The sequence below is a fragment of the Megascapheus bottae genome, chromosome 14 (genome assembly GCF_031878675.1).
Source record: "Megascapheus bottae isolate mThoBot1 chromosome 14, mThoBot2.hap1, whole genome shotgun sequence".
NCBI lineage: Eukaryota > Metazoa > Chordata > Mammalia > Rodentia > Geomyidae > Megascapheus > Megascapheus bottae.
Genome location: NC_143522.1, coordinates 42036863 through 42063682, shown reverse-complemented (window position 1 = coordinate 42063682; position 26820 = coordinate 42036863). Strand labels below are relative to the sequence as shown.

Genomic DNA, 26820 nt, shown 5'->3' with positions numbered 1-26820 from the left:
ACCTAGTCCAGTTAATTGAATGACAATAAATTGATTCTAGGGCATATAAAATCATTTGAAAGGTAATGAAGTAGACTCTAGGTACGGCTTTCTGGAACGCATCAGGCCACTAACAGAGCAGTTCCAAACAACTGTGATCCTTCTACAGGAAACAATCACACCATGAGGCTGGCTAGCCTTTGCTGTTGCCACTGTACAGAACTAGTAACTGGGGCTGGGAGTTTGGCCTAGCGGTAGAGTGCTTGCCTAGTGTGCACGAAGGCCTGGGTTCGATTCCTCAGTACCACATACATACATAGAAAAAAGCCAGAAGTGGTGCTGAGGCTCAAGTGGTAGAGCTCTAGTCTTGAGAAAGTCCAAGGACAGTGCTCAGGCCCTGAGCTTAAGCCCAGCACTGGCAAAAAAAAAAAAAAAAAGAAAAGAAAAGAACTAGTAACTGAGTAGTGCTTGTCCCCACAAATAGCCAAGGTGGAACTTCATGCCACTTCTGCTTTCTGAATCTCACTCAAATGTGTCTGACAGGCTCAACCTAAAAGAAATCACATCCTACATTGACTGCCAGGGAATCCAGTTTTCTAATCTGCAATAATAAGAGGGTACAATGTATTTTCCCTACCATATATCTATGTCACACCTAGTAATTAGTCACAAATAGTAAACAGTTTATGTAAATTGCTATAATTGTTAACACTTTGGGGCAAACAAATCCATGTTTGTTTTACTTCTTTTCTCTTTACTGAGCGTCCTAGCCTATAATCAGGCTGCATATACATACATGATTTCCAGCCCTCAACATCTGGCTGGAATCTGTACTGAACAGATTTTGAATACATTGTTGACAACTCAACTGATAACTGTCAGGACTTGGAAGGATTTGATTGCATTGATACAAATAGTAAGAACTTGAATGGGCTTCTACCACAGGCTGCAGAACCTGTAGCATCAAGCTGTGGGGGTGGGAAGTTGTAGTCATGCGGAACTGAACAAGGACATCTAAAGACATTTATCCTAGAAACATCTTTTGGGCACAGAAAGTGTTTGCAAAGAAAACTATATCAAGGACTGACACCTGTCTTGAAGGGAACATCCAGCAGAACCCATGCACAAATATCTATCTTGTAATGACCCATATTTAATAAGCAGACTAACCTCGGCATCTCTGGGTCCAACTGATGAAATAATGTAACAGCAAGAATGATAGGGGGGCTCAGTCATAGAGTGCTCCAGTAGCATGCATGAAGCCATGAGTTTGACGACTCAGTACCACATAAACAGAAAAGGCCATAAGTGGCACTGTGGCTCAAGTGGTAGAATGCTAGCCTTGAGCAAAAGAAGCTCAAGGGCAGTGCCCAAGCCCTGAGTTCAAGGCCTAGGACAAAAAAAGGGGGTGGTGGCAGTAGTTTGGCCTAGTGGTAGAGTGCTTGCCTAGCATGCACAAAGACCTGGGTTCGATTCCTTGATACCACATACATAGAAAAAAGCCATAAGGGGCACTGAGGCTCAAGGGGTAGAGCTCTAGCCTTGAGAAAGTCCAAGGACAGTGCTCAAGTCCTGAGCTCAAGCCCAGGACTGGCACACACACAAAAAAAAGATGGATCATGTAGGTATCAGAACCAAGTGCTGTACTCTCATGTACTCTCACTATAAACATTCCAGTGTTAGAGCACACATTCCACCAGTTTACAGATGTGTTGCATCTATGACTGGGTTGTATTCTGTCCTTTTCTCTTCCTTTTGTTTTCCCAATAAACTTCCTTGGTCCATAATAATTAATCAAAGAACCTGAATGGTGAATTCTTTATGATAGAAATTGTTATTTGGGGCAACTACTTAGAAAAAAATGAGTCTCCATCTTTCGGGAGGGGAGACCTTGAACTCAGACCATGGGCACTGTCCCTGAGCTTCTTTTGCTCAAGACTAGCATTCTACCACTTGAGCCCCAGCACCACTTCTGGTTTTTTGTTTTCATGTGGTACTGGGGAATCAGACTCAGGGCTTCATGCATGCTAGGCAAGCATTCTACCACTACCACTAAGTCACATTCATAGCCCCCTACCATGTGGGTTTTGGGTGTGTTTTTTGTTGTTGTTGTTGTTTTGTTTTGGCTTTTTTTTTTGCCAGTCCTGGGCTTGTACTCAGGGCCTGAGCACTGTCCTTGGACTTTCTCAAGGCTAGAGCTCTCCACTTGAGCCTCAGCACCACTTCCGGCTTTTTTGTATGTATTTGGTACTGAAGAATCGAACCCAGGTCTTCATGCATGCTAGGCAAGCACTCTAACCACTAGGCAAAACTCCCGGCCCCTACCATGTGTTTTTAAAAATAAATTTATTGCTCACTGAAGATTGTGAAGCCAGGCTGAGCAAGAGTCTGTATGACACTTGTCCCCAATTATCCACCAAAAGCTAGAAGTGGAGCTGTGGCTCAACTGGTAGAGTGCTATCCTCAAGCCTTGAGAAAGTCCAAGGACAGTGCTTAGGTCCTGAGCTCAAGCCCAGGACTGGCACAAATAAAAATAAAAATAAAAATAAAGCACAAAGACAGCACCCAGGCCCTAAGTTCAAATTCCAGAGCTGGAATGTATGTGCACACATACACACACCATCCAATTTATTAATCAAGATACTTGTGTCATACAATGATATTTTTTTCATATAAATCTTTGACACATTAGGACTTTCTGGCTGTGTAGCAATAAAGGATATGGATCCAGTACTTTTGTCTAGATGGCTCGCTTAACTGGACAAGAATCTTCTTTAGTAGTACCATTCTAGGGTTATATTCCACATTGCATGTGGATCACATTTCTGTTTGCCTAGCCCAGAGATCACAACTCAGAGCTGAGGCAAGTTATATAAAAGGGTGAAGACTGCCAGGTGGAGAACACAGCCAACTAGCAATGGGATGGCACACTTTTCTGAAGAAGGCAGCCACTACCCTGCTCCTGCTGATTAGTCCTTCACACAAATGCAGCAGGGCACAAGGGTGTCAGACCTTTGTCAAGAAAGCTGGAAATATAAATAAAAAAATATATATGTATAGATATGCAAGCTCGTAGTTTTAATGTAGTAGTAACAATTTAAACTTTAATACAGCTTTGGCTAATTGTTTTCAGGCCAGATTTGGCCCAGAGGAGCCTTCGTATATGTTTATCCAAGAATGAAACTTTGCCTAGCAACTTTCCCATGAGAAAATACAATTTGCTAATTTAACTGCCTGGTCGTTTATAGCTGTGATCTGGGAAGGGAGAGGAAAGGAAGGATGCTCTACCCAAGCCAAACTCTACCTTCATGGACTGAAAAGATGAACTGGAGACATACAAACTTTTGACTGCCTGCTTTTTATCTAAGTACATGGGAGTAAAATGTGTGGTGTCATTTATGAAAGGACCTTTTTGACTCAACGGATACTTCGATTAGAAAAACGATCTTTTAAAATTTCCAACGTTGCCATTCCCATTCTGCCAGGGTGACAAAATAGCGAAGGTTGGAGGTAATCCCTGCTCAGCGGCGGGTTCTTGGCAAGGGAAGAAGGACATGACTGCTAAAGTCACGTGTTCAGCGACAGAATTGATGTGGATCACAGAAATTTTCTAGAATTTGTGTCTCTCCCATGCAGTAAAGTCAGGGCGTCTTTTCTGGGCTGTTCCTGTGTATGCCTGCATCTCAGGGATCCAGGTCTGCAGCGCCTGAAAACGCCCTGATTTGAAAGTGTTATGAAAACAAGATCCGCCTTCGGTGAGCGCACAGCGGCCCTTTCGAGCGAAGCCTCCCTGCTCCAGTCGGTGAGAACATTGTTGCCTTCTTTCCCTTCGGGGGCCCCGCAGCCCTGCGCTGAGCTTTCCACGACCACAACGTGACTTTATAAAACAGCTACTGTCGCCTCTATGGAAAAGAGCCATGCAGGGCACAAACACTTGACGTGCGCGGTGTCCGTCCCACCCCGCCCCGGTCCCCGGTAACTGCAGTCCAGAGCGGCGTGGAGGCAGGGCAGCCCAGGGGAAAGACGACCGAAGGGAGTCCGCGCATTAAACGCAGCAGGAAAAAGTTGGAGAGGACGTCCTCCCGCCACAACCCCAGCCCAGCTCCCGGGGAGGCAACTCCCCTCCCGGCCCCCGGGCCCCCCACCCCCGCGCCCGGCCCGCGCCTCCACTCGCTCCGCGCCGCGCATGCTCAGTGCGGGTCGTCGCGAGCGGCCCGGGAGAATGAGCGCGGGGCCGAGGAGGCGGGCCGAGTCGCGGCTTCAGGGACCCAGAGCTCGGCGGTGGCGGCGGCGGCGGCCCCGGGGCGCTCGCGGCGGCTGCTGAAGGGGTGGCGGCCGGCACCCCGCACGCCGGAGTAGGGCGGGGGGGGGGTCTGCTGGCTCGCCGCGCACGCCCAGTCGGTCCCCAGGGCCCTCCGGAGGTGACTCGGTCGGGCCGGGCGGCGTTGCCTGCGGGGAGGGCGGGGATGGGGCGATGAGGAGACCGCCCGCCGCCGCCGCCGTCCGCCCGCCGCCGCCGTAGCGGGAGCCAGGGCGGGGGCGAGGCCCGCGGCGCAGTCACCCGGCCGCCGCGAACGCAGACAAAGGAGGAGAAGCCGCCCGGGGAGCGGGCCGGAGCCGCGAGGTACCGCCGGGGGGTGGTCCGGGCTCCTCCGGAGGCCGCTCGGCCGAGGCCACCCACGCCCGCCGCCCGCTCGCCGGCGCCGCCCCCGAGCCGCCTCGGCCGTCACCGCGGGCCGGGCGGGAGGCGGCGGCCGCCGGCGAGGCGAGGCGAGGCGGCCCAGCGCCCGGCCTGACAGGCCAGCGGCCCCGCGGGCCGCCCCCGATGCGGAGGCGCTGCCGCCGGTGCCATGCAGCCGGCCCCGCAGCCCTACGAGTTCTTCAGCGAAGAGAACAGCCCGAAATGGCGGGGACTCCTGGTCTCGGCCCTGCGGAAGGTCAGTGCGGGGCGGCCCGGACTCGGGGTGGGGGGGGCGGGGACCCCCTAGGTTGTAACGGGGAGCGGCGTCTCGCGCGGCGGGTAGCGGGGGCCCGAGGCGGCGTCGCGGCTCCGGCAGGCACGCAGAGGTGCCTGTTGCATCCGGAGGACGTTTTCTTAAGTGCGTGCGTGTGCGTGGCTTTTCATTTCTTCTTTTCCCTCCCCACTTTGGCCTGGTCCCGGAAGGAAGGTTTTGTTATGATCATAAAACTGGATTTCATGTGGTAGTCATTTCGTCAGCCAGCTTCCGCCCTTGACCAATGTGTTGTCCTCGGGCTGGATTCGGGCAAGAGAAAGTCCCGCTGGCATTTTTAAGACACTTTCTAAAACAAAAGCACATGCTGCAGCCGAGAGGGGACTTCCAATTAAGTTCTGGGGCGTCGGGGTGTGGGGAGGGCTCGCCCCAGGCACATTTGCTTACTGCGGTGGTCCAGGGCGTCAAAGGCTGTGCTTTTCCCCCTCTCCTTGCCTTGCCTTTCTTTCTTCATGGATGTGTTTCACATGTGGGAAATGTCCGTGACTCACGACGCCCGCTTTCCAGTTGTGGAGGTAAATCTGGAGCCTCCCGACTTCCTGCAGAAGGTATCTTACCTGAATATAAGAGATGGCACAGCATGGAGCGGCTCGCACAAAATCTGTCTTTCAAGCCCGTGTGCATTGCTCTCTTGCCTCTCTCTCGTTCATGGGGTCGGTCTGATGTGAAATTAGGTAATAATTATACTTTTATTTTTGCCCTTTTGTTGGTCAGGACGTTTGAAGAGTGTTCATGGATAAAGGGTTTGTTATCGTGTCTACTGAATTTCCTTTGCCATTCACGGGAATTTAGTTCCTTTCGTCTTTTGTGCAGAACAACCATGAATAAAAATTTAAATAATAAAAAAATATTAATTCAAGTCGGGCACTGTGGCTCACACTGAAATCCTAGCTACTCGAGACGCTGAGCTCCGAGAATCGCCGTTCAAAGCCATTCCAGGCACTAAAGACAGTGAGACTCTTGTCTCCAATTAACCACTAGAAAACTAGAAGTGGCGTTGTGGCTCAAGGGGTAGGGCAGTAGTCTTGAGCTGAAGAGTTCAGGGGCAGCATCCAGGCCCGGAGTCCAAGCCCCACGACCGACCCCCCCCCAAAATTAAAAAAGATGGTGCTAGCTAAATAATTCACTATTCACTAAATTCTTAGAAATGGGAGGAAATAGTGCATTTTAAAGGTAATCACATTTTTCTCATACTTTCAGAATTTTGAATTTTCTATTTTCATAATACTTGCAAGGAGGTATGGCTTCCCTTGATGCACTCACCACCTCTTCTCTTTTTGTAGAACTTGATGAAGGCAACCATCATTGCACTAGTGCACCAGGTGTTAAAGTATCAGATTGACCTTCCTTCTGTAAGGAGGCTGGGAGAAGTGGAAAGTGTGCCAAGCAGTGATAATGAACCCTGTCCTGAATTAGAAACAAAGGGATGCGTGGGGGGGGGGGGATTTTTGAGACTGTAATTGGCCCTTCTACCGGGGAGAAATGTGAGTACAGCTATCAGAGATAGGCCTGTGTTGTCAGCAGTGTGATAAGTATAATATACTCATCAGTACTCTTGGGTAGTAAATAGTATTTGAGTGTAGGTGGCATTGACTTTGATAATTCCATCCATCCATCCATCTCCATCCATCCATCCATCCATCCATTTATTTATTTATTTATTTGTTTGTTTATTTTTGCCAGTCCTGGGGCTTGAACTCAGTGCCTGAGCACTGTCCTTGGACTTTCTCAGGGCCAGAGCTCTACCACTAGAGCCACAAAACCACTTCTGGCACCTGATACCAAGGAATTGACCCCAGGTCTTTGAGCATGCTAGGCAAGCACTCTACCTCTAGGCTAAACTCCCTGCCAGATTTTTTTTTTTTAGGTTAGGTTACACTAGGGTCTGGTTTTAATTCATTGCTTTCGTCCTGTTATTTTTTATTCATGTATTGTGCTCATATTCCAGGTGCTCTTTATTCTGCTATATCTTTTGCTAACGAAATAAAGACATCTAGGATATTCAGTCCCTTAAAAACAGGATCTATTATTGATAGAATTGACACTTTTAAAAAAGTATTTTTAGGTTTAGTGCCTGCTAATAAGTATTATAGCTCTTATGGTGCTCAAGATTTACTCTTCACAGGAAATCTTAAATGCTAGTATGTATCTATCTGCCAACTGTGTCTGTGTGCAGTGCAGTGAGAATTCTACCAGTGCAGGAGAGACTATCTTTTTGTTGTTGTTGTTTGTTTTGGCCTGTCCTGGGTCTTGAAGTCTGTGCCTTGAAGTCTGGGCCTGGGTGCTGTCCTTGAGCTGCTTTTGCTCAAGATGAGCATGCTACCACTTCAGGCACAGCACTATTTCTGGTGGCGGCAGCAGCAGCAGCACCACTGCCACCGCTGTCTCCTCCTCCTCCTCCTCCTCCTCCTCTTCCTCCTCCTCCTGCTGCTGCTGCTGCTGCTGCTGCTGCTGCTGCTGCTGCTGCTGCTGCTGCTACTACTACTCCTGCTCCTCCTCCTCCTCCTCCTCTGCCTCCTCCTCTTCCTCTTCCTTCTCCTTCTCTTTCTCCTTCTCCTCCTTCTCTTGGCTTATTGGAGATAAGAGTCTCATGTAGTTTTCTATAGGGGCCGGCTTCAAATTGTGATCCTCAGATCTCAGCCTCCTGAGTAGCTGGATTACAGATGTGAGCCACTGGCTCCCTAGTTGGTCTGGCTAGGAGGCTATCTTAGCTTTTTTTGTGTATGTGGTATCAAGTAGTTGAACCCAGGGGTTTGTGCATGCTAGGCAAACACTACCACTAGGCCATGCTCCCAGTCGTAGGAGGCTGTCTTGATACTAAAAGCCTCTAGAACTTGGCTTCATTCTTTCCCTGATTATGTAGTTGCAAAGACTACTAAGATATGACTAAAGTTGACTAAAGATTCTCTGCTGTAGTTTGTATTGACATTGAACACGGTGGTATATTCTAGCTTTATTCACTAACATATATTGAACACATTTTAGATACTTTGTACCATTCATGCTGAAACCTAAGTATACAAAGTTGTTTTTTTTTTTTTTTGCCTGTTCTGGAGGTTGAACTCAGGGTCTGAGCACTATCCTTGAGCTTTCTCTCAAGGCTACTGTTCTATCATTTGAGCCACAGCAGCACTTCTGGCTTTCTCAAGGCTATTGCTCTACCACTTAAGCCACAGCACCACTTCTGGCCTTTTCTGCATATGTGCATGCTTTGTGCATGCTGGGTAAACATTCTACCACTAAGTCACAGTCTCAGCTCCTGTAGCTCTGGCCTGAAAGAGTTTTTTTTTTTTTTTTTAAAAGAAGTAAAGGCCATGCTGTAAAGGTACTTACCATCTAGACCAAAGTTTTGCATTTATTTTGGTTTATGTAAAGGAGAGCAATTTGAATTCAGATTCCTGTAAGGACTATTTATATGTATGTCAAATGAACAGTGTAATGTCATTGATTGTGTCAGATTTACAACTGTTAGAACAGAATTTTCAGAAAGTTTAAAATCATGACTTTCATGTAACTGGAAGTGAACTTGTCAGTAATTTCAGCTCATTGTTGTTGTTATTATTTTGCCAGTCCTGGGTTTGCTCAGGGCCTGGGCACTGTTCCTGAGCTTCTTTTGACCAAGGCTAACTCTATCACTTGAGCCACATCATTTTTGGCTTTTTGTTTATGTGGTACTGAGGAATCAAACCTACAACTTCATGTATGCTGGGCAAGCACTCTACCACTAAGTCACATTCTCAGATCCTATAGCTCATTATTAAATGGTGGATATAGTAAGATGTTAAGGCCACTCATAAGAACAATTATTTGAGGATTTATGGGTTATTTAATAAAGACACAGTAAGATTGTATTAGTCATAGAACATAGGAGAGTAAATTTTGGGTTGTCTTTTCCACTGGATAGAAATTCTTTGCATCTTGATCAGCCAAAATTCTGTGAGTTCATCTTAGAAGTTTGTGCAGTAGTCTAGTAAATAAAAAAATCATCAAAGGTCCAAGCAAAGAACTGCCATGGAAAATGCCTAGTATTATTTTTTGCTTACTTTTAAGTTTTGACTACTCTTTATGGAGACTGTGTGTGTGTGTATGTCTTTGGCAAAGTTAGCAATGTCACCACTGAAAATGTAGTATCACCTATGTAATACTTACCTAAAATTGAAACAACACAGAGAAGATTAACATGGTTTCTGCACAAGTTTGAAAGCAACTGTGTAAAGTATTCCATTAAAAATAAAAGGAAGGAGGGGCTGGGAGTTTGGCCTAATGATAAGAGTGCTTGCCTAGCATGCACGAAGACCCGGGTTTGATTCCTCAGCACCCCACATAGAAAAAGCTAGAAGTGGTGCTGTGGCTCAAGTGGTAGAGTGCTAGCCTTGAGAAAATCCAAGGACAATGCTCAGGCCCTGAGCTCAAGCCACAGGACTGGCAAAAATAAATAAATAGATAGATAGATAGCTAAATAAATAAATAAATGGAAGGAAAGAAAATGTAAAATGCTGATTTTTTTCTTTTTTATTGACTTTTATTTTTAATTGTATTTTATTGTTGGGATATAAAATGCTGATTTTTTTAAACCAACATTTTCATTTCATAAGGTAGAAACATAAAGGATGAGAAATAGATTTGCAGAAAAATAATTTCAAAAATAGAAATGTGTTTTTTCTTTTTTTTCTGGGTATTGGTACGAGGGTCTGAACTCAGAGCCTAGGTGCTGTCCCTTAGCTTTTTTGCTCAAGGCTGTTGCTCTACCACTTGACCCACAGCTCCACTTCTGAGATTTTTTTGGTAGTTAATTTGAGATACGACTCTCATGGATTTTTTGGGGGGGGGAGTTGGGTGGGGCCTGGGCTTTCTTCCAACCTTGATCCTTAGATTTTAATCTCTTGAATAGCTAGGATAACAGGTGTAAACCACTGATGCCTGGCCTTGTTCTTCCTTTTTTTTTTTTGCAAACTTTTTTTTTTGGTGGTGATAGAGGTTGAACCCAGGACCTCATGCATACTCAGCATCTGCTCTACAATATCCATGCCCCAGGCATACCATTAAAAACAAAACCTCACTTTGGGCATTTAAAAATATATAAGCTATAAAGCAGAGTGAAACTACTAATGGATGATACGTGGACTGTTAACATTACTGCTAAATTATGTATCTTCCCTAAAAGAGCCAGGAATACAAATGCCTTTACTACTACTCCCCAAGAATATTGAAGCGATCATATTACTTGGGGGAGGGATCTATTTATAAATGCATTTTATTACCTTTGTCTTTCTAGTACCTTTGTGTGTTTGTGCTACTTGGTTGAATGCCGAGATAAATCAACAGTCTTCATATGGGGAATATGCCTTAAAGTAATTTTATCGGGTTTTCCAGTCTTTCATGTTTCCTTTGGTTAGATGCCTTTTTTGTAAGATTTTCTTTACCAAGCTAGCCAGGGAGATGAAAATGTCTATTTTATCCATCTGTGGTTACAAATAGAGTATGAAAGAACTGATTGAATTCCCGGGCAAGAATTTGGCTTGAAACCCAAATTTGATTTGGGTTTGTATACTGACCTTTTTATCTAGTGATGATTTGCTTTTAGATATCTGTCTAAAAGGCAAGTGATGTGAGAGAGCATCTAGGTTAATTACTAACAAGGCAAAAGAAGATAGCATCTTTTGTGGAATCTGAAAGGTTGTAGTATTTTGGCCTTTATATTAATATCTCTTGAAAATAGTTTTTAGAAGACTGGAAAGGATCTTTTGGATGCACATAGAAAAATGTAGAGTGATTTCAGAAAGTACAAGTTTGTTTCATTGATATATAATAGAATCAAAGAAACCATCTTTAAGGAAGTGCAGTGTTCTAGGATCTACATTTAAAAATATTAATGAATGCCTTTCATGTGTCAGTCACTAGGATTTAGTAAGTGCCCTGCTGTAGAAAGCTTGCATTCTAAGTGGCTGTAGCAGAGGCGTGGGGAAAGGCAAAGTAATCTGAAAAATTAGGAGGAATCAGTGAAGCAATGGGAGAAAAGATTTAAGGTAAAAGGAAAGGTGGTAGATGATAAGCACTTGTTTAAAAGAACTAGGAGAATAAGAATGTGAGGTTCATGTGGTAGATTATATGTAGCCAAGATGAAGTCTTTATTTAAGAATAGGATAGCCTTCAGGATTTTCATTTTGTCTGGGAAAATAATTAGATAAACTTTATCATATTTGCTTTTTGAAAAAATCATTCCAGGTGAAATCCAGAAACTAATAGAGATTCTGTGATTTTTTTTTTTTTCAGTGTGACAACTATTCTGGACCATAACAGGTAGAACTCAAGTGAATCATGTGAAATGATTCCATACAAAAAAAACAAAATGACCCAAACTGACATAAGGGATTCAGCTAAAACTACATGACCATTAAGAATGCATTTTGACATAGTGCATTTATCTCCCTATTACCCATGTAAAGTGTTTGAGCATCACTGTATTACCACTTGACATAAAAGTATATAACTTTTATATTAATCATGATCTCTCTTTTAAAGGAACAATAATTTGACTATATCTTCTGTTAGCTTGCATATATGAATCAGGAAATAATTTTAATGGAACTATTGGGTTGAACATTATTATTATAGTCATGTTAGAAATTAACAACCTAAAAGTATTTTTTTTATAAAAAGAAAGTTTTTACAGTGATTGCATCTAGAGATTCCCTTGTCGAATACTTGTTTGTTAAACATGACATTTGAAATATGATGTAAAAAAATCAGTGTTAATAAAATCTTTTAATAAAAAAGAAAGTTTTATTAAAAACGTGATAATAAGCCAAGCATGGTGGCTCACGCCTGTAATCCTAGCTACTCAGGAGGCCGAGATCTGAGGATCACGGTTCAAAGCCAGCCCCAGCATAAAAGGACTTAAGACTCTTATTTCCAATTAACCTCTAGAAAATGGGAAGTGGGGCTTGGTTCAAGGTAGGGGCTGTAACCTTGAGCTGAAGAGCTCAGGGACAGCTTCCAGGCTGAGTTCAAGCCCCATGACCCACCCACACACACACACACAAAAGTGATAGTAGAAAGCTGTTTGAAATGTATAAAACCTTATTGACTTTATTTTTCGTGTTTGGTAGTGAAACAATAGAATGAAAATAATATGGCAGTTGAGATATGAATACTAATATTGACTCTTCCAAATGAAAGTTTTCTGTGCTATAGTTGTTGTTCATTAAATTGTTTTGTGAGCTGCGGGCTGAGAGTTTGGCCTAGTGGTAGGAGTGCTTGCCTAGCATGTGTAAAGACCCGGGTTCAATTCCTTGGTACCACATACACAGAAAAAGCCAGAAGTGGTGCTGTGGCTCAAGTGGTAGAGCTCTAGCCTTGAGAAAGCCCAAGGACAGTCAGTGTTCAGGTCCTGAATTCGAGTCCCAGGTCTGGCAAAAAAAAAATTGTTTTGTAGCTGAAACACTGCTTCTGATTCCTCCTTATTTCAGACTTACCAGCCACATCATTTGGATCCTTCCAGATATTAGTTGTTATGGATTTCTGTTCTTTATACCGTCACTCTCTTAGAAATCCTCCTACTCAGCTTTCTCTCCTGATTTACACATCATCTATATTTGATGATTTCTACATTATTCAAATTATTTCTTTCTCTCTTATTCTCTCTGTCTCTCTCTCTCTGTCTCTCTCTCTCTGTCTCTCTCTCTCTCTGTCTCTCTCTCTGTCTCTCTCTCTGTCTCTCTCTCTGTCTCTCTCTCTCTCTCTCCCTCTCTCCCTCTCTCCCTCTCTCCCTCTCCCTCTCCCTCTCCCTCTCCCTCTCCCTCTCCCTCTCCCTCTCCCTTTGGTACTAGAGATTAAACAGGGCTATGTACATGCCAGGAAAATGTTTTCCTACTAAACTACATCCCTGCTCCAATTCTTTTTTTTTTTTTCTTTTTTTTTTTGCCAGTTCTGGGGCCTGAACTTAGGGCCTGGGCACTGCCCTTGATCACTTTTTGCTCAAGGCTAGTGCTTTGCCACTTGAGCACCACTTCTGGCTTTTTCTAAGTATGTGGTACTGAGGAATTGAATCCAGGGCTTCATGTATGTTATGTGAGCACTGTACCACTAGGCTATGCTCCTGGGCCCTCCCTGCTCCAATTCTAATAACTAGAACTTGCTCTTTTTTTTTTTTTTGTCATAGTGCCCATGAGAGTATATGGCTGCTCTGTTTTTTTAGTTACTCAAAGTAAAATTCTGGAGTTATTTCTGAATCCTGTATTTTTTTTTCATACCACACATCAAATCTGTCAGAAAATTATTTTTAGCTCTATTTCAGACTGTAAGTATGTGCAGTCTCCATTTTATACTTGTGTTCCTCTTCTACAACCTGGGATCATGTTATCACCAATCTTCTGGAAAATTGGAGAAGCCTCTTTTTTTTGGGGGGGGGGGTGGGCAGTCCTAGGCTTGAAATCATGGTCTGAGCACTGTCCTTGGATTTTTCTCAAGGCTAGAGCTCTACCACTTGAGCCACAGCACCACTTCTGGCTTTTTCTATGTATGTGATACCGAGGAATCAAATCCTGGTCTTTGTGCATGCTAGGTAAGCACTCTACCGCTAGACCAAACTCCTAGCCTCCAATCATGTATTTTTATCATTTTTTTCTTATTGAACTTTTAAGATTGCTTTTTAATTTCTAGATGAGTTTTTTTAAATTTTATGTGCTATATTTATCTTCTCCCAAACTTATGTTTTTACTTTCTTTTTAAAATATATTTTTTATTGTAATTAATAGAAGGGTTATATTATATTCGCCAGATAGAAGTGCATTACTTCACAAACATTGCTACTGTTTCTCATGTTTTTGTCTCCATTTCTCTCCCCTACTCCTTTCCCTCATCTTGTTTTCCCCCTTCCCTATCCAATTTTAAGATTAACCCCCTTCCCTATCCAATTTTAAGATTAACAAATAAACATATATACAATATATTAGATAACAAGGTAAGATACTGTAACAATATGAGATAACCAAGGGACAACAAAAGAGATGAGAAATAACATAGTACATTAAGAACAGCAATCATACATTGTATGGCTCTTATTTCTATATTCTGGAGGTCCTTTCATTTAGCCTCATCCTATATGGCCTTATGTATCTAGGCTTTGACCTATTGTAAACCTCTGCTAGGAGAGTCCAAGGTTTACACTAATTATGATAAATGAGAGAAACCATTGAGCCTGTGTTCCTTTGAGTCTGGCTTACTTCACTTAATATGATTTTTTTCCAAGTCTTTCCATTTCCTTACAAATGGGGCAATGTCCTTCTTTCTGACAGCAGCATAGAATCCCATTGTGTATAAATATCACATCTTGTTGATCCACTCATCAACTGAGGGGCATCTGGGTTGGTTCCATATCTTTGATATGGTAAATAGTGCTGCAATGAACATTGTTGTGCAAGTGGATTTAGTCTGTCCTTGTTTCTGGATGATTGGGTAAATGCCAAGTAGTGGAATTGCTGGGTCATAGGGGAGCTCTATTTTTAGTCTTTTGAGGAACTGCCATACTGCTTTCCATAGTGGTTGAACGAGTTTAAGTTTACACTCCCACCAACACTGTAGTAGTGATCCTTCTTGGCCACATCATGTTTTTACTTTCTTTAAAGGTTTTTTTTTTTTGTGGTCAGTTGTGGGACTTGAACTCAGACTAGGCTCTGTCCTTGAGCTCTTCAGCTTATAGTGCCACTTCCAGTTTTCTGGTGGTTGAGGTAAGGGTCTCAAGGACTTTTGTGCTTGGGCTGGCATTGAACCATGATCCTCAGATCTCAGCCTCCTGAGTAGCTAAGATTACAGGTGTGAGCTAACATGCCTGGCTGGTAGTGTGCAGAGCCAGCCTGCACACTTTGACTTCTTTTTTATGAAGTAAAATAATTTTTCCAGTAAGTTATTAGTTTGGAGTCTCTAGAGAATCAAAATGAATAGAATACACACACTCACTTTTTTTGTTTGTATGTGTGTGTATGTGTATGCTAGTCCTAGGTTTTAAATTTAGGGTCTCATGCTCCTCTTTTGTGTTTTTCATTCAAGGCTGATATTCTGCCACTTAAGCTTTAGCTTTACTTTTGGCTCTGTTTGGTTGTTAATTGAAGATAAGACTCTCAGACTTTCCTGTGTGGTCTGTCTTCAAACTAAAATTTTTAGATCTCAGCCTCTGGAGAAGCTAAGATTAAAGGCATGAACCCAAGTACTTTAAAAATAAATTTATTTAAAGATAAGAATGACAGCTGGGTGCCAGTGACTCACACTTGAAATCCTAGCTACTCAAAAGGCTGTGATCTGAGGATTTTGATTTGAAGCCTGTCTGGGTAGAAAAGACCCTGAGACTTTTTCTTTCTTTCTTTCTTTTTTTCTTTTTGCCAGTCCTGGGCTTGAACTGAGGAATCGAACCCAGGGCTTCATGCATGGTAGGCGAGCACTCTATCATTAAGCCACATTCCCAACCCCCTCCCAAGACTCTTATCGCCAATAAACTACTCAGAAAAATCAGCAGATGGCTAGGAGTTTGGCCTAGTGGTAGAGTGCTTGCCTAGCATGCACAAAGACCCAGGTTTGATTCCTCGGTACCACATACATAGAAAGTACATAGAAAAAAGCTGGAAGTGGTGCTTGAGAAAGTCCAGGACTGGGGGAAAAAAAAAAAGAAAAACCAGTAGAGTGGTAGAGCACTAGCCTTGAGCACAAAGAGGCTCAGGAGAGCTGCTAGGCCTTGAGTTCAAGCCCTAGGACTGGCAAAAGAAAACAAACAAGAAAAACACATTCACAAAAGAATAAGAACAGCAACAACAAAAGCTCAGCATAGGTAGGTCGAAACAATAGGGAGCATATTTGAACACACTGTCTTTTTTTAGAGCATCTTTCTAGTTTGAGATGTAATAAGGTTTTTGAGAAGTGCTTGAATTGCTGGTGTTTATGACCTGTAGTATGCATAGGCTTCTAGTTTTCTAGTTTTTTTTTTTTTTAAAACTTGGCTTTAGGATAGCTGTGATTCTTCTGAAACTGAAGAGAATTTTTTTTTTTTTTTTGGTGGGTCATGGGGCTTGAACTCAGGGCCAGGGTGTGGACTGTGAACTCTTTTTGCTCAAGACTATTGATGTACCACTTTGAGCCACAGCTCTACCAGTTGTCTGGTAGTTACTTGGAAAATAAGAGTCTCAAAGCCTTTCATGCCTGAGTGGGCATGAAAGGATCCTCAGATCTCAGCCTCCTTCTGCATAGCTAGGAGTACAGATGTGAGCCACCAGCACCTGGCACAGTACTTTATGTGTTACTGTTGGTGGAGGGAGAAGTGCAGTGGCTTCCTAACAGTTTTGTCAAAAAAACCCCATTACTCTGTAGATTAAGAAAAGTTTACACGAACCAACAAATAGTTTCTTTTTGTTCTGTGTTTATGGTCACGTTTGAGTGACAATCTTAATCCATAAGATTGTCATTGATTTTTATTCATTTTATACTATTTTACCAGAATTTCAACTGAAAATCTTTCTTTTAAAGGTTCAGGAACAAGTACATCCCAATCTTTCAGCTAATGAAGAATCTCTCTACTATATTGAAGAGCTGATTTTTCAGCTACTTAATAAATTATGCATGGCCCAGCCAAGGACTGTTCAAGATGTGGAGGTAAAAATAATTCTGTTGTTTAAAAAGCCATTGAATTAACTTTTGTATCTAAATATGTATTGCTGTAAATTATTATGAAGCCAGGCATGGTGGCTTATCCCTGTAATCCTAGCTACTCAGGAGGCTGAGATTGGAGGATCATGGTTCAAAGCCAGCACGGGCACTAAAGTCTGTCAGAATCTTATCTCCAATTAACCACTAGAAAATTGAAGTGGGGCTGTAGCTCAAGGGGTAGGGCGATAGATAGCCTTGAGCTGAAGAGCTCAGGGCCTAGAGTTTAAGGCCCCCCCCCCCAAAAAAAATTGTGAAAACTGGACTCATTAAAACAATATCACATAGTTTTAATATAGTATATAATTGTAATCTGTATCAATATCAATCTGTGTGTGTGTGTGTGTGTGTGTGTGTGTGTGTGTGTGTGTGTGTATTACGAAACTCTTTTTCTTTATTTTTTGCCAGTCCTGGGGCCTGAACTCAGGGCCTGGGCACTGTCCTTGGGCTTTCTCAAGGCTAGAACTCTACCCCTTGAGCCACAGCACCATTTCTGGCTTTTTTTTTTCCCTGTGTGTATGTGGTACCAAAGAATCAAAGCCAGGACTTTATGTATGCTCGGTGAGCACTCTACCACCAGGCCATACTTCTGGCCTCATTTTTTTTTCTTTATTGTTGGTCATGGGGCCTGAACTCAGGGCCTGGGCACTTTCTCTGAGCTCTTTCACTTAAGGCTAGCATTCTGCCACGTAGAGAGACAGTACCACTTCTGGTTTTCCTGTGGTTAATTGGAGATAAGTCTCACAGACTTTCCTGCCTCCGCTGGCTTTGAACCGTGATCCTCAGATCTCAGCTTCCTGAGTAGCTAGAATTATAGGTGTGAGCCACCAGAGCCTGATTAAAGCTCAATTTCAATGAAGATACCAAGGTAATTCCTTGAGGAAAGCAAAAAATCTCAACAAAAACCAAACTACTAGCAAAACTGGGTAGATTTATAGATGAAGAAACTTTGGAATATATTTCACAAACTTGGGGAACCATAAAAGAAAATAAGCTGAGGGCCGGGAGTTTGGCCTAGTGGTAGAGTGCTTGACTAGCTTGCACGAAGACCCAGGTTCAATTCCTCAGTATCACATACGTAGAAAAAAGCCAGAAGTGGTGCTGTAGTTCAAGTGGTAGAGCTCTAGCCTTGAGAAAACCCAAGGATAGTGCACTCAGACCCTGGATTCAAGCCCAGGACTGACAAAAAGAAAAAAAATAGGAGGAGGAGAAGGAAGAGGAGGAGGAGGAGGGAAGGAGAAAATAAACTATTAGTGACTCAAGTCTGTAATTCTAGTTACTCAGTAGGCTGAGTTCTAAGGGTCTTGATTTGAAGCCAGCATGCACACACATACATACAGATAGTAATGAAGTTAAATTTTGTATGAGTTTTCTATTTATGATCTTTTATTAATAATGCTACTGTCCTGCTATGATCTGAACAGGAACGAGTCCAAAAGACCTTTCCTCATCCAATTGATAAGTGGGCTATTGCTGATGCACAATCTGCCATAGAGAAAAGAAAACGAAGAAACCCTCTTTTACTGCCTGTAGACAAAATCCATCCTTCATTGAAGGTAATATAAGATTAGACATTGGGAAAATGCCTTATAATATATAATACTTTACATAGTATTGGAGTATTTACATAGTATGTTCTGTTGTATATATGCGTCTACATATACATGCAGATACATATATGCATATGTTGTATATATGTATATATCTGTACATATACATGTTTATATATACAAACATATGTATGTATATAATGTACAAAATAAAGATAAATGTTGATGGTGTAGATCAGTAGCACAGTATATGTTTAGTAAGTATGAAAGTTTAGGTTCAAACTCCAGCTTCTTCTGCTAACAAAAGAACAAAAACAAACAAAAGTATTCCGATAAGATACGTTGCCTTTCAAATAATCAAGGAAAATAATCACAAATAATCCTTACAGTTTGTGGCATCTTGGTGGTATCTCTCAATGACAGCTACTCCTGACTGGTTCCTATATAGTAGACTTGAATTCTCAATCATTTATTGTTGGAAAAAAAAAAGTATGTCAAAAGCTACTGTGAGTCTAGAATTGTTTTAAAATTAATCTATATATTAAATAAATAAACTAGATAATATTTCACTATGGGCTTTTTTTTTTCCCTCTAAATTATTGTGGTAGTATTGGAACTTAAACTTGGGGCATGGTCGCTGTACTTGAGCTCTTTTGCTCAAGGCTAGCATTCTACCACTTGAGCCACAACTCCATTTCTGGCTTTATGTGATAAACTGAAGTGAGTCTCTCAGTTTTCCTGCCTGAATGGGCTTTAAAACATAATCCTTACTTTTCAGGATCCTAGGTAAATAGAATTATAGATATGAGCCACCAATGCCCAAATGTTTTAATCTATGAATATACTTGGTTGTACATGGATTTTGAAGTAATTTCAGGAATTCTCAACCTCTTCCTCATGTATTCCTCTTCTCCAAATCAAACTAGTTTAAATAAAAGATAGTTTTTTTTAAGGTTTGTAGAGAAAGGGGATGTTAATGCTGTTTAGTGCAAGATTTCTGTGTTAGAAGCAATTATTCTTGTAAACTTACTAGATCTTAAAAAAAAAGAAGCTTGTAATTCTCAGGGCAAAAGCTAACTTTATATCTTATGCTTTCTGTAAATTGAAAAATTTGCTGTATAGAAAGTTATTTATAAGGGCTGGGAGTTCAGCATGCACAGAAGACCGGGTTCAATTCCTCTGTACCACATACATAGAAAAAAGCCAGAAGTGGGGACAGGAGTTTGGCCTAGTGGTTAAAGTGCTTGCCTAGCATGCACAAAGACCTGGGTTCAATTCCTCCGTACCACATACATAGAAAGAAGCCAGAAGTGGTGCTGTGGCTCAAGTGGTAGAGCTCTAGCCTTGAGAAAACCCAAGGACAATGCTCAGGCCCTGAGCCCAAGCCCAGGACTGGTGGGAAAAAAAAAAAAAAGTTATTTATAAGCAAGATGTTATAGAGGAATTTATTTTCTTCAGTTCTCACCATTTCATCTAACCTTTTGAATATATGCCACTGAGATAATTTCTTCTCTCCCAATCACCATTAAGTAGAATTTTTTAAGTTATTAAACTAGTACTTGACAGTGCAGTTTTTAAAAATCAAATTGTTTTTTTCCACAGGAAGTTTTGGGGTATAAAGTGGACTATCATGTGTCCCTATATATTGTGGCTGTTCTAGAGTATATCTCGGCAGACATTTTAAAATTGGCTGGTAATTATGTTTTTAATATCCGACATTATGAAATATCTCAACAGGACATTAAAGTGTCAATGTGTGCAGATAAGGTAAGTAAGGTTAAAAGGCATTTAAACTTGAATAGTAACAACTGTAGGTCTTGGTGTGTGTGTGTGTGTGTGTGTGTTAGTTGTGAGGTTTGAACTTAGGGCTTGGGTACTGTCCCAGAGCCTCTTTGTGCTCAAGGCCAGTGCTCTACTACTTGAGCCACAGCACCACTTCCAGTTTTTGATTCTTTTATTGGGGAAAAGAGTTTCATGGACTTTCTTGTCTGGGTTGGCTTCAAACCATGATCTTTAGATCTCAGCCTCCTGAGTAGCTAGGATTACAGACATGAACCACTGGCACCTGGCCAAAAATGCATCTGTATTTTGCTTTATCCAATTTTATTTTAACATTTTTCACCTCTTTTTCATTTTTCTCTTTTTCTAAATTTTCTAACAAAATTTGCTTCTAGTATTTCTCATTGTTTGATAATGTCTTAGTATGAGACGTAAAAATAATTTTATAAAGAGGAAATGACTTTATACATTCATGATTTGTGTTTCTCAGGTCTTGATGGACATGTTTGACCAGGATGACATAGGTTTGGTTTCTCTCTGTGAAGATGAACCTAGTTCTTCAGGTGAATTAAATTACTATGACCTTGTGAGGACTGAAATTGCAGAAGAAAGACAGTATCTGCGGGAGTTAAATATGATCATAAAAGTATTTCGAGAGGCCTTTCTTTCTGATAGAAACTTGTTTAAGCCTTCTGTAAGTATTTCTGGGGGTTTGAAGTTCTGTAGACCCCTAAATACCAGTTTGAAAATAATCCGTACCAGTGTTATTTACTAGTATATAAAAATATTCCTTTTACATATTTGTGGATTTCACATGTGAGTTATACAGTATGACAAGGAAACTGGACACAGAATTAGAAGGGGGATTACACTGGCATGGCAGCCTTTTCTGCTTCACAGTGTAATGAAAAGAAAAATCTATGTTTTTTTACCCATCTTTTGGCAAGTCCTTTAAGGCTGTGACATTTTAGCAGTGGAATTCTTTAAAAGGTAAATTCTTTTAACTTTATTTTTTACCTGGCCTGGGACTTCATATGTGGGCCAGCATGCTATCCCTGAGGTTTTTTGCTCAAGGCTATCACTCTGCCATTTGAACTACTTCTGGCTTTTTTGATGCTTAACTGGAGATAAGTATCACATAGACTTTTTTTTGCCAGGGCTGGCAAGAACCATGATCCTCTTGCTACTCCTGGGGCTTGAATGAGCACTGTCCTTGGGCTTTCTCACGGCTAGAGCTCTACCACTTGAGCCTCAGCACCACTTCCGGCTTTTTTCTATGTATGTGGTACCAAGGAATTGAACCCGGGTCTTCATGCATGCTAGGCAAGCACTTTAACCACTAGGCCAAACTCCCGGCCCCCCCGAATTCTTTATGTAAAGATTTACTTACAATTTATGAAAGAAAGATATGTAGAATTTATATTTTCTGGTATGTTTATGGTCTGAAGCCCAGGAGATTTTACTGTGCCTTCAAATCTATGAGATTGGGTGATACTACATCCTTAACCCTTGCTTTCTATTTCTGTTTAGTAATTTTTAGGTGAAATTTTCAACCTTAAATGCCTTTACTTTTCTGTTTCTTTCAGGATATTGAAAGGATTTTCAGTAACATTTCAGATATACATGAATTGACTGTGAAACTTTTAGGTTTGATTGAAGACACAGTTGAAATGACTGATGAAAGTAGCCCTCATCCCCTAGCAGGCAGCTGTTTTGAGGATTTAGCCGAGGTAAGGTTGTAAAATTAAATTCTCATTTAAATACCTGATTTCTATATTAAGAAATTTAGTAATCTATTTTTTGTGACAAATTAGAAGAAACTGCTGGATATTGTTAAAATTTAACTAAAAGTAAGCTTAAATTAGATTGTTTATATTTTTAGTGACTTTTTTCTGTTTTTTCTTTTTCTTTTTTTTTTTTGCCTGTCCTGGGGCTTGAATTCAGGGCATGGGCACTGTCCTTAGGCTTTCTCAAGGCTAGAGTTCTACCACTTGAGCCAAAGTACCACTCCGGCTTTTTTTTTTTTAATGAATGTGGTATTAAAGAATCAACCCAGGTCTTTGTGGATGCTTGCTAGGCAAGCACTCTACCACTAGGCCAAACCCCCAACCCCTTATTTTTAATTTTTATTTTCTGTCAGTACTGGTCTTAAACTCAGAACCTTAAGGTCTGGTTTCACTTTTTCGTCAACACTGCCACTCTACCACCTGAGCTATACCTTCTAGCTTTTTTGCTTTTTAACTGGAGATATGTGCCTCAAAGACCCTCATATTTTAACCTCCTGAGTAGCTAGGATTATAGGCATGAGACACTGGTGCCCAGCCCAGCCTTAATTCGTAATAGAATGTTTTCATATTATAATATCATACTAGTTTATAACCTCTTATTTATTTTGATGCTCTACCAGTTGAGTCATGCCTCAAGTCCAGCTTTTTGCCAGCTAATTAAAGATAGAGTCTTGGGGATGTTTATTCCCCTGCTGGCTTCACAACATCATCTTTAATCTTAGGATCCTGAATAAGTGGGATTATAGGTGTTAGCTACAGGTACCTGGCTCTGAATTAGTTATTTTCAGAGTGATTGTCTATGTCTAGACAGACCTGGACTGTGATTTCGTATTTGTATTTTGTGCATAGCTTTGATGACAGATGGCACATGTCATCATGCCCAAACACTGGCTGGAATGTCAGAAACTTTTTTTGTCTGAGCTAACCATGAACTGAGATACCCCAATCTCTACCTACTAGCCAGGATTATAGGCTTGAAGTGTACTTGGCTAAGACTTGTTATCTCTTGTCTTCTTTTGTCCAAAGTCTGTGCTTTCATAAAGTCTGTGCTTTAAATTAATCAGCCCTAATTATTATTTGTCCCTGAAAAGTAAGAGAAAAAGGATAAAACCTAGTGGACTTGTGGGCCAGAAATTTGGCGTAGTGGTAGAGTGCTTGCCTAGCATGCATGAAGACCCGGGTTCGATTCCTTGGTACCACATGCATAGAAAAAGCTGGAAGTGGTGTTGTGGCTCAAGTGGTAAGGTTCTAGCCTTGAGAAAGCCCAAGGATAGTGCTCAGGCCCTGAGCTCAAGCCTGGACTGGCAAAACAAACAAACAAAAACCCTAGTGGACTTGAATAAAAATCGTTACTAATCTGTCATATTAGAAGAAAAGATTGTTTTAAAACCTAACACATTTTTATTTTTTAAATTTATTGTAATGTATAGAGGGGTTATAGTTACATTCACCAGATAATAGGTGCATTACTTCTCACACATTGATACCCCTTCTCGTGTTTTTGTCCTCATTTCCCTCCCTCCACCCTCTCCCAATCATTTTGTTTACATTTTCAATTTTTTAAAAACAGGAACAAGCATTTGATCCATATGAAACTTTATCACAGGACATTCTTTCACCTGAGTTTAATGAGCACTTCAGTAAATTGATGGCCAAGCCTACTGTTGCTTTACACTTTCAGGTAACTTAAATTTACTGTGCTTAAAAAAAAAGATGTAAAGAAATATTCTGTTGAAATGCTGGAGGGGATGTGGCTGGGAGGGATCACTACTACACTGTTGGTGGGAATGCAGACTTGTTCAACCACTATGGAAAGCACTATGGCAGTGCCTCAAAAGGCTAAACATAGAGCTCCCTTATGACCCAGCAATTCCACTACATGGCATTTACCCAATTGTCCAGAAACAAGGACATACTAAATCCACTAGCACAACAGTGTTCATTGCAGCACTATTTACTATAGCAAAGATATGGAACCAACCCAGATGCCCCTCAGTTGATAATTGGATCAACAAGATGTGGAATTTATACACAATGGAATTCTATGCTGCTATCAGAAAGAATGACATCACCCCATTTGTAAGGAAATGGAAAGACTTAGAAAAAATCATATTAAGGGAAGTAAGCCAGACTCAAAGGAACATAGGCTCAATGGTTTCCCTCATTTGTCATAATTATTAGAAACCTTGGGCTCTCCTAGCAGAGATTTACAATAGAACAAAACCTAGATACATAAGGCCATATAGAATGACGCTAAATGAAAGGACCTTCAGGATATAGAAACAAAAGCCATATAATGAGTGATTGTTGTTCTTAACGTACTATGTTATTTGTCATCTCTTTTGTTGTCCCTTGGTTATCTCATATTGTTACAGTATTTCAGCTGGTTATCTGATATATTGTCTATATGCGTATTTGGTTATTTGAAGCCGGATAGGGAAGGGAGGAAAACAAGATGAGAGGCAGGGGTGGGGGCAGGGAAATGGGACCAAGACATGAGACAGGATATCAATATATGTGAAGTAATGCACCTTCTATTTGGTGAATATAATGTTACCCTTCTATTAATTACAGTAAAAAATATATGTAAAAAGAAAGCAATATGGAGTTTATGGATAATATCTTGAGAGTATTAAATATATGAATAATGAAGCAAAAAAAAAGAGAAATATTCTATTGAGCATAGCCTAGTAGTAGAGTACTCTCCTCTCATGCACAAAGCCCTGGGTTCAAGTCCTCGGTACCACATACATAGAAAGAGCTGGAAATTGGGCTGGGAGTTTGGCCTAGTGGTAGAGTGCTTGCCTAGCAAGCACGAAGACCCGGGTTCGATTCCTTAGTACCACATGCATAGCAAAAAGCCGGAAGTGGTGCTGAGGCTCAAATGGTAGAGTGCTAACCTTGAGAAAGTCCAAGGACAGTGCTCAGGCCCTGAGCCCACGCCCCGGGCTGGCAAAAGAAAAAAAAAAAGAAAAAAAGAGATGGAAATGGTACTGTGGCTCAAGTGGTATAGCTCTAGCCTTGAGCAAAGCCCAAGGACAGTGCTCAGGCCCTGAGTTTAAGCCCCAGAACTGTCAAAAGACTCTCTGGAGAGTGTTGTGGCTCACACCTGGACTCTATGATGTGAGGATCACAGTTCAAAGCCAGCCAAGGCAGACAAGCTCATAAGACTTATCTCCAGTTAACCACTAGAAAATTGGAAGTGACACTGTGGCTCAAGTAGTAAAGTGCTAGCTTTGAGCTGAAGAGCTCAGAGACAGTGTCCAGGCCCAGAGTTCAAGCCCCTCTGCTGACACCCTACCTCCCCCCCCCAAAAAAAAGACAAAAGAGTCTAATGGACTTTGCTGCCCAGGCTAGCTTCAAACCATGATCCTCAGATCTCAACCTCTGAGTAGCTACGGGTACCAGGCCATAACAAGCAGCTTTTATAAATCTAAATGTGAAACTTATCTATTCATTAATGAACTATATTTGAATCATATTTGCAGTATGAAACATTCACCAAAATACATCCTTTCAAAGTATTTAAACCTAGAACATTCAGCCTCTTACTGCTGGAATTTATGTGTGCCTATGTACACTTAAATTTTTTTTCTTTTTGTTTTAATGCTGTTGTTGTGAGTCATGGGATTGAAGTTGGTCTGGGCACTGTCCCTGAGCTCTTCAGCTCAAGGCTCCTGCCCTACCCTTGAGCCAAGCCCCACTTCCCATTTTCTAGTGGTTAATTGGAGATAAGTCTCAGGTCCTTTTGTGCCTGGGCTGCCTTTGAATCTTGATCCTCAGATCTCAGCCTCCTACAGGTGTGAGCCACCTCTCCCGGCTCACTTAAAATATTTTTAATGGCAATTCAAAAAGTACAGCAAATTAAATAGTTATTCAGAGTTCTTTTAGAATATGTGGCAGCCTAAATTTTTGTAGAAAAGCTGTAGAAGTCTATGTCAGTTATTTAGCCAGAGAAGATACAAGAAAAGGCACATACTTGTCTAATAACTTAAACATGGAATGAAAGGGGAGGTGAATTTCTTTTTCTTTTTTTTTTTGTCAGTCATGGGGCTTGAACTCTGGGCATGGGCACTCTCTGAACTCTTCAGCTCAAGGCTACCACCCTACCCCTTGCCACAGCCCCAGTTCTCGTTTTCTAGAGATTAATTGAAGATAAGAGTCTCACAGTCTCAGGCTGGCTTTGAACCAAGATCCTCACATCTTAGCCTCCTGGATAGCTAGGATTACAGGCGTGAGCCATAGCTCATGCCCGGCTAGGGGGGTGAAATTCTATCTCATAAACTTCAATTTCAGTATAAGAAGTGCTTCCTGTTATGGCTTTATTAAGTCTGTCATATATTTTTAAGAGCTACTTCTGCTAGGTACTATAGTTCTGTGTCCATGATGTCTTTTTGCATTTCAGACCATTGCTGATGGCTTTAAGGAGGCAGTTCGTTATGTTCTTCCAAGACTTATGTTGGTGCCAGTGTATCATTGTTGGCATTATTTTGAATTGCTCAAGGTAAGGTAAAGACTTTATAAGACAAAAGTACTTGAGTTTCTGTGGCCTAAAACAGTGACACGGGTTTTTTTGTTATTTTTTTTTTAAATTTCTCCTAGTTGTGGGACTTGCACTCAGGGCCTAGGTGCTGTCTCTAAGCTTTTTGTTCAAGAATAGTGCTTTATCACTTGAACCACAGCACTGCTTCTGGTTTTCTGGGGACTAATTGGAGATTAGAGTCTCTCATACTTTCCTGTCCAGGTTGGCTTTGAACTGCAATCCTCAGCTCTAGCCTCCTATGTAGCTAGGATGGCAAACGTGAGCTACCAGTGCCCAGCTTAGAACCTAGTAGTTTTTTTTTAATTGAAGAATTTATTAGCATTGATTTTTACATCATATTTCAAATGTTATGTTTAACAAAAAAGTATTCAAGAAGGGAATCTCTATATACAATCACTGGCACATAGATTTTTTAGAACGTAATTAAAATTAAGCTAAGGGTTTATTGTCATATACATATTAATATATGTAATAAAACATAA

At 41.4% G+C, this 26820-nt stretch overlaps 1 protein-coding gene and 1 non-coding gene across 2 annotated transcripts in view; both read left to right on the top strand.

Moving 5' to 3' along the window:
- The first annotated feature begins 4461 nt into the window (after positions 1 to 4461).
- The window catches only part of Sos2 (SOS Ras/Rho guanine nucleotide exchange factor 2), a 66476-nt gene continuing 44117 nt past the window's right edge, over positions 4462 to 26820 (top strand). Inside the window, exons 1-8 of the mRNA XM_090345057.1 lie at positions 4462 to 4916; positions 16503 to 16628; positions 18104 to 18235; positions 19832 to 19996; positions 20499 to 20702; positions 21595 to 21738; positions 23366 to 23476; positions 26201 to 26299. Coding sequence (XP_090201183.1) covers positions 4830 to 4916; positions 16503 to 16628; positions 18104 to 18235; positions 19832 to 19996; positions 20499 to 20702; positions 21595 to 21738; positions 23366 to 23476; positions 26201 to 26299 — 1068 coding nt within the window. The 5' untranslated portion in view covers positions 4462 to 4829. The remainder of the gene's footprint in view (positions 4917 to 16502; positions 16629 to 18103; positions 18236 to 19831; positions 19997 to 20498; positions 20703 to 21594; positions 21739 to 23365; positions 23477 to 26200; positions 26300 to 26820) is intronic.
- Positions 9120 to 9222, top strand: LOC150055119 (U6 spliceosomal RNA). The gene has a single exon (XR_016537704.1). It is a non-coding gene; the product is annotated as a U6 spliceosomal RNA (small nuclear RNA).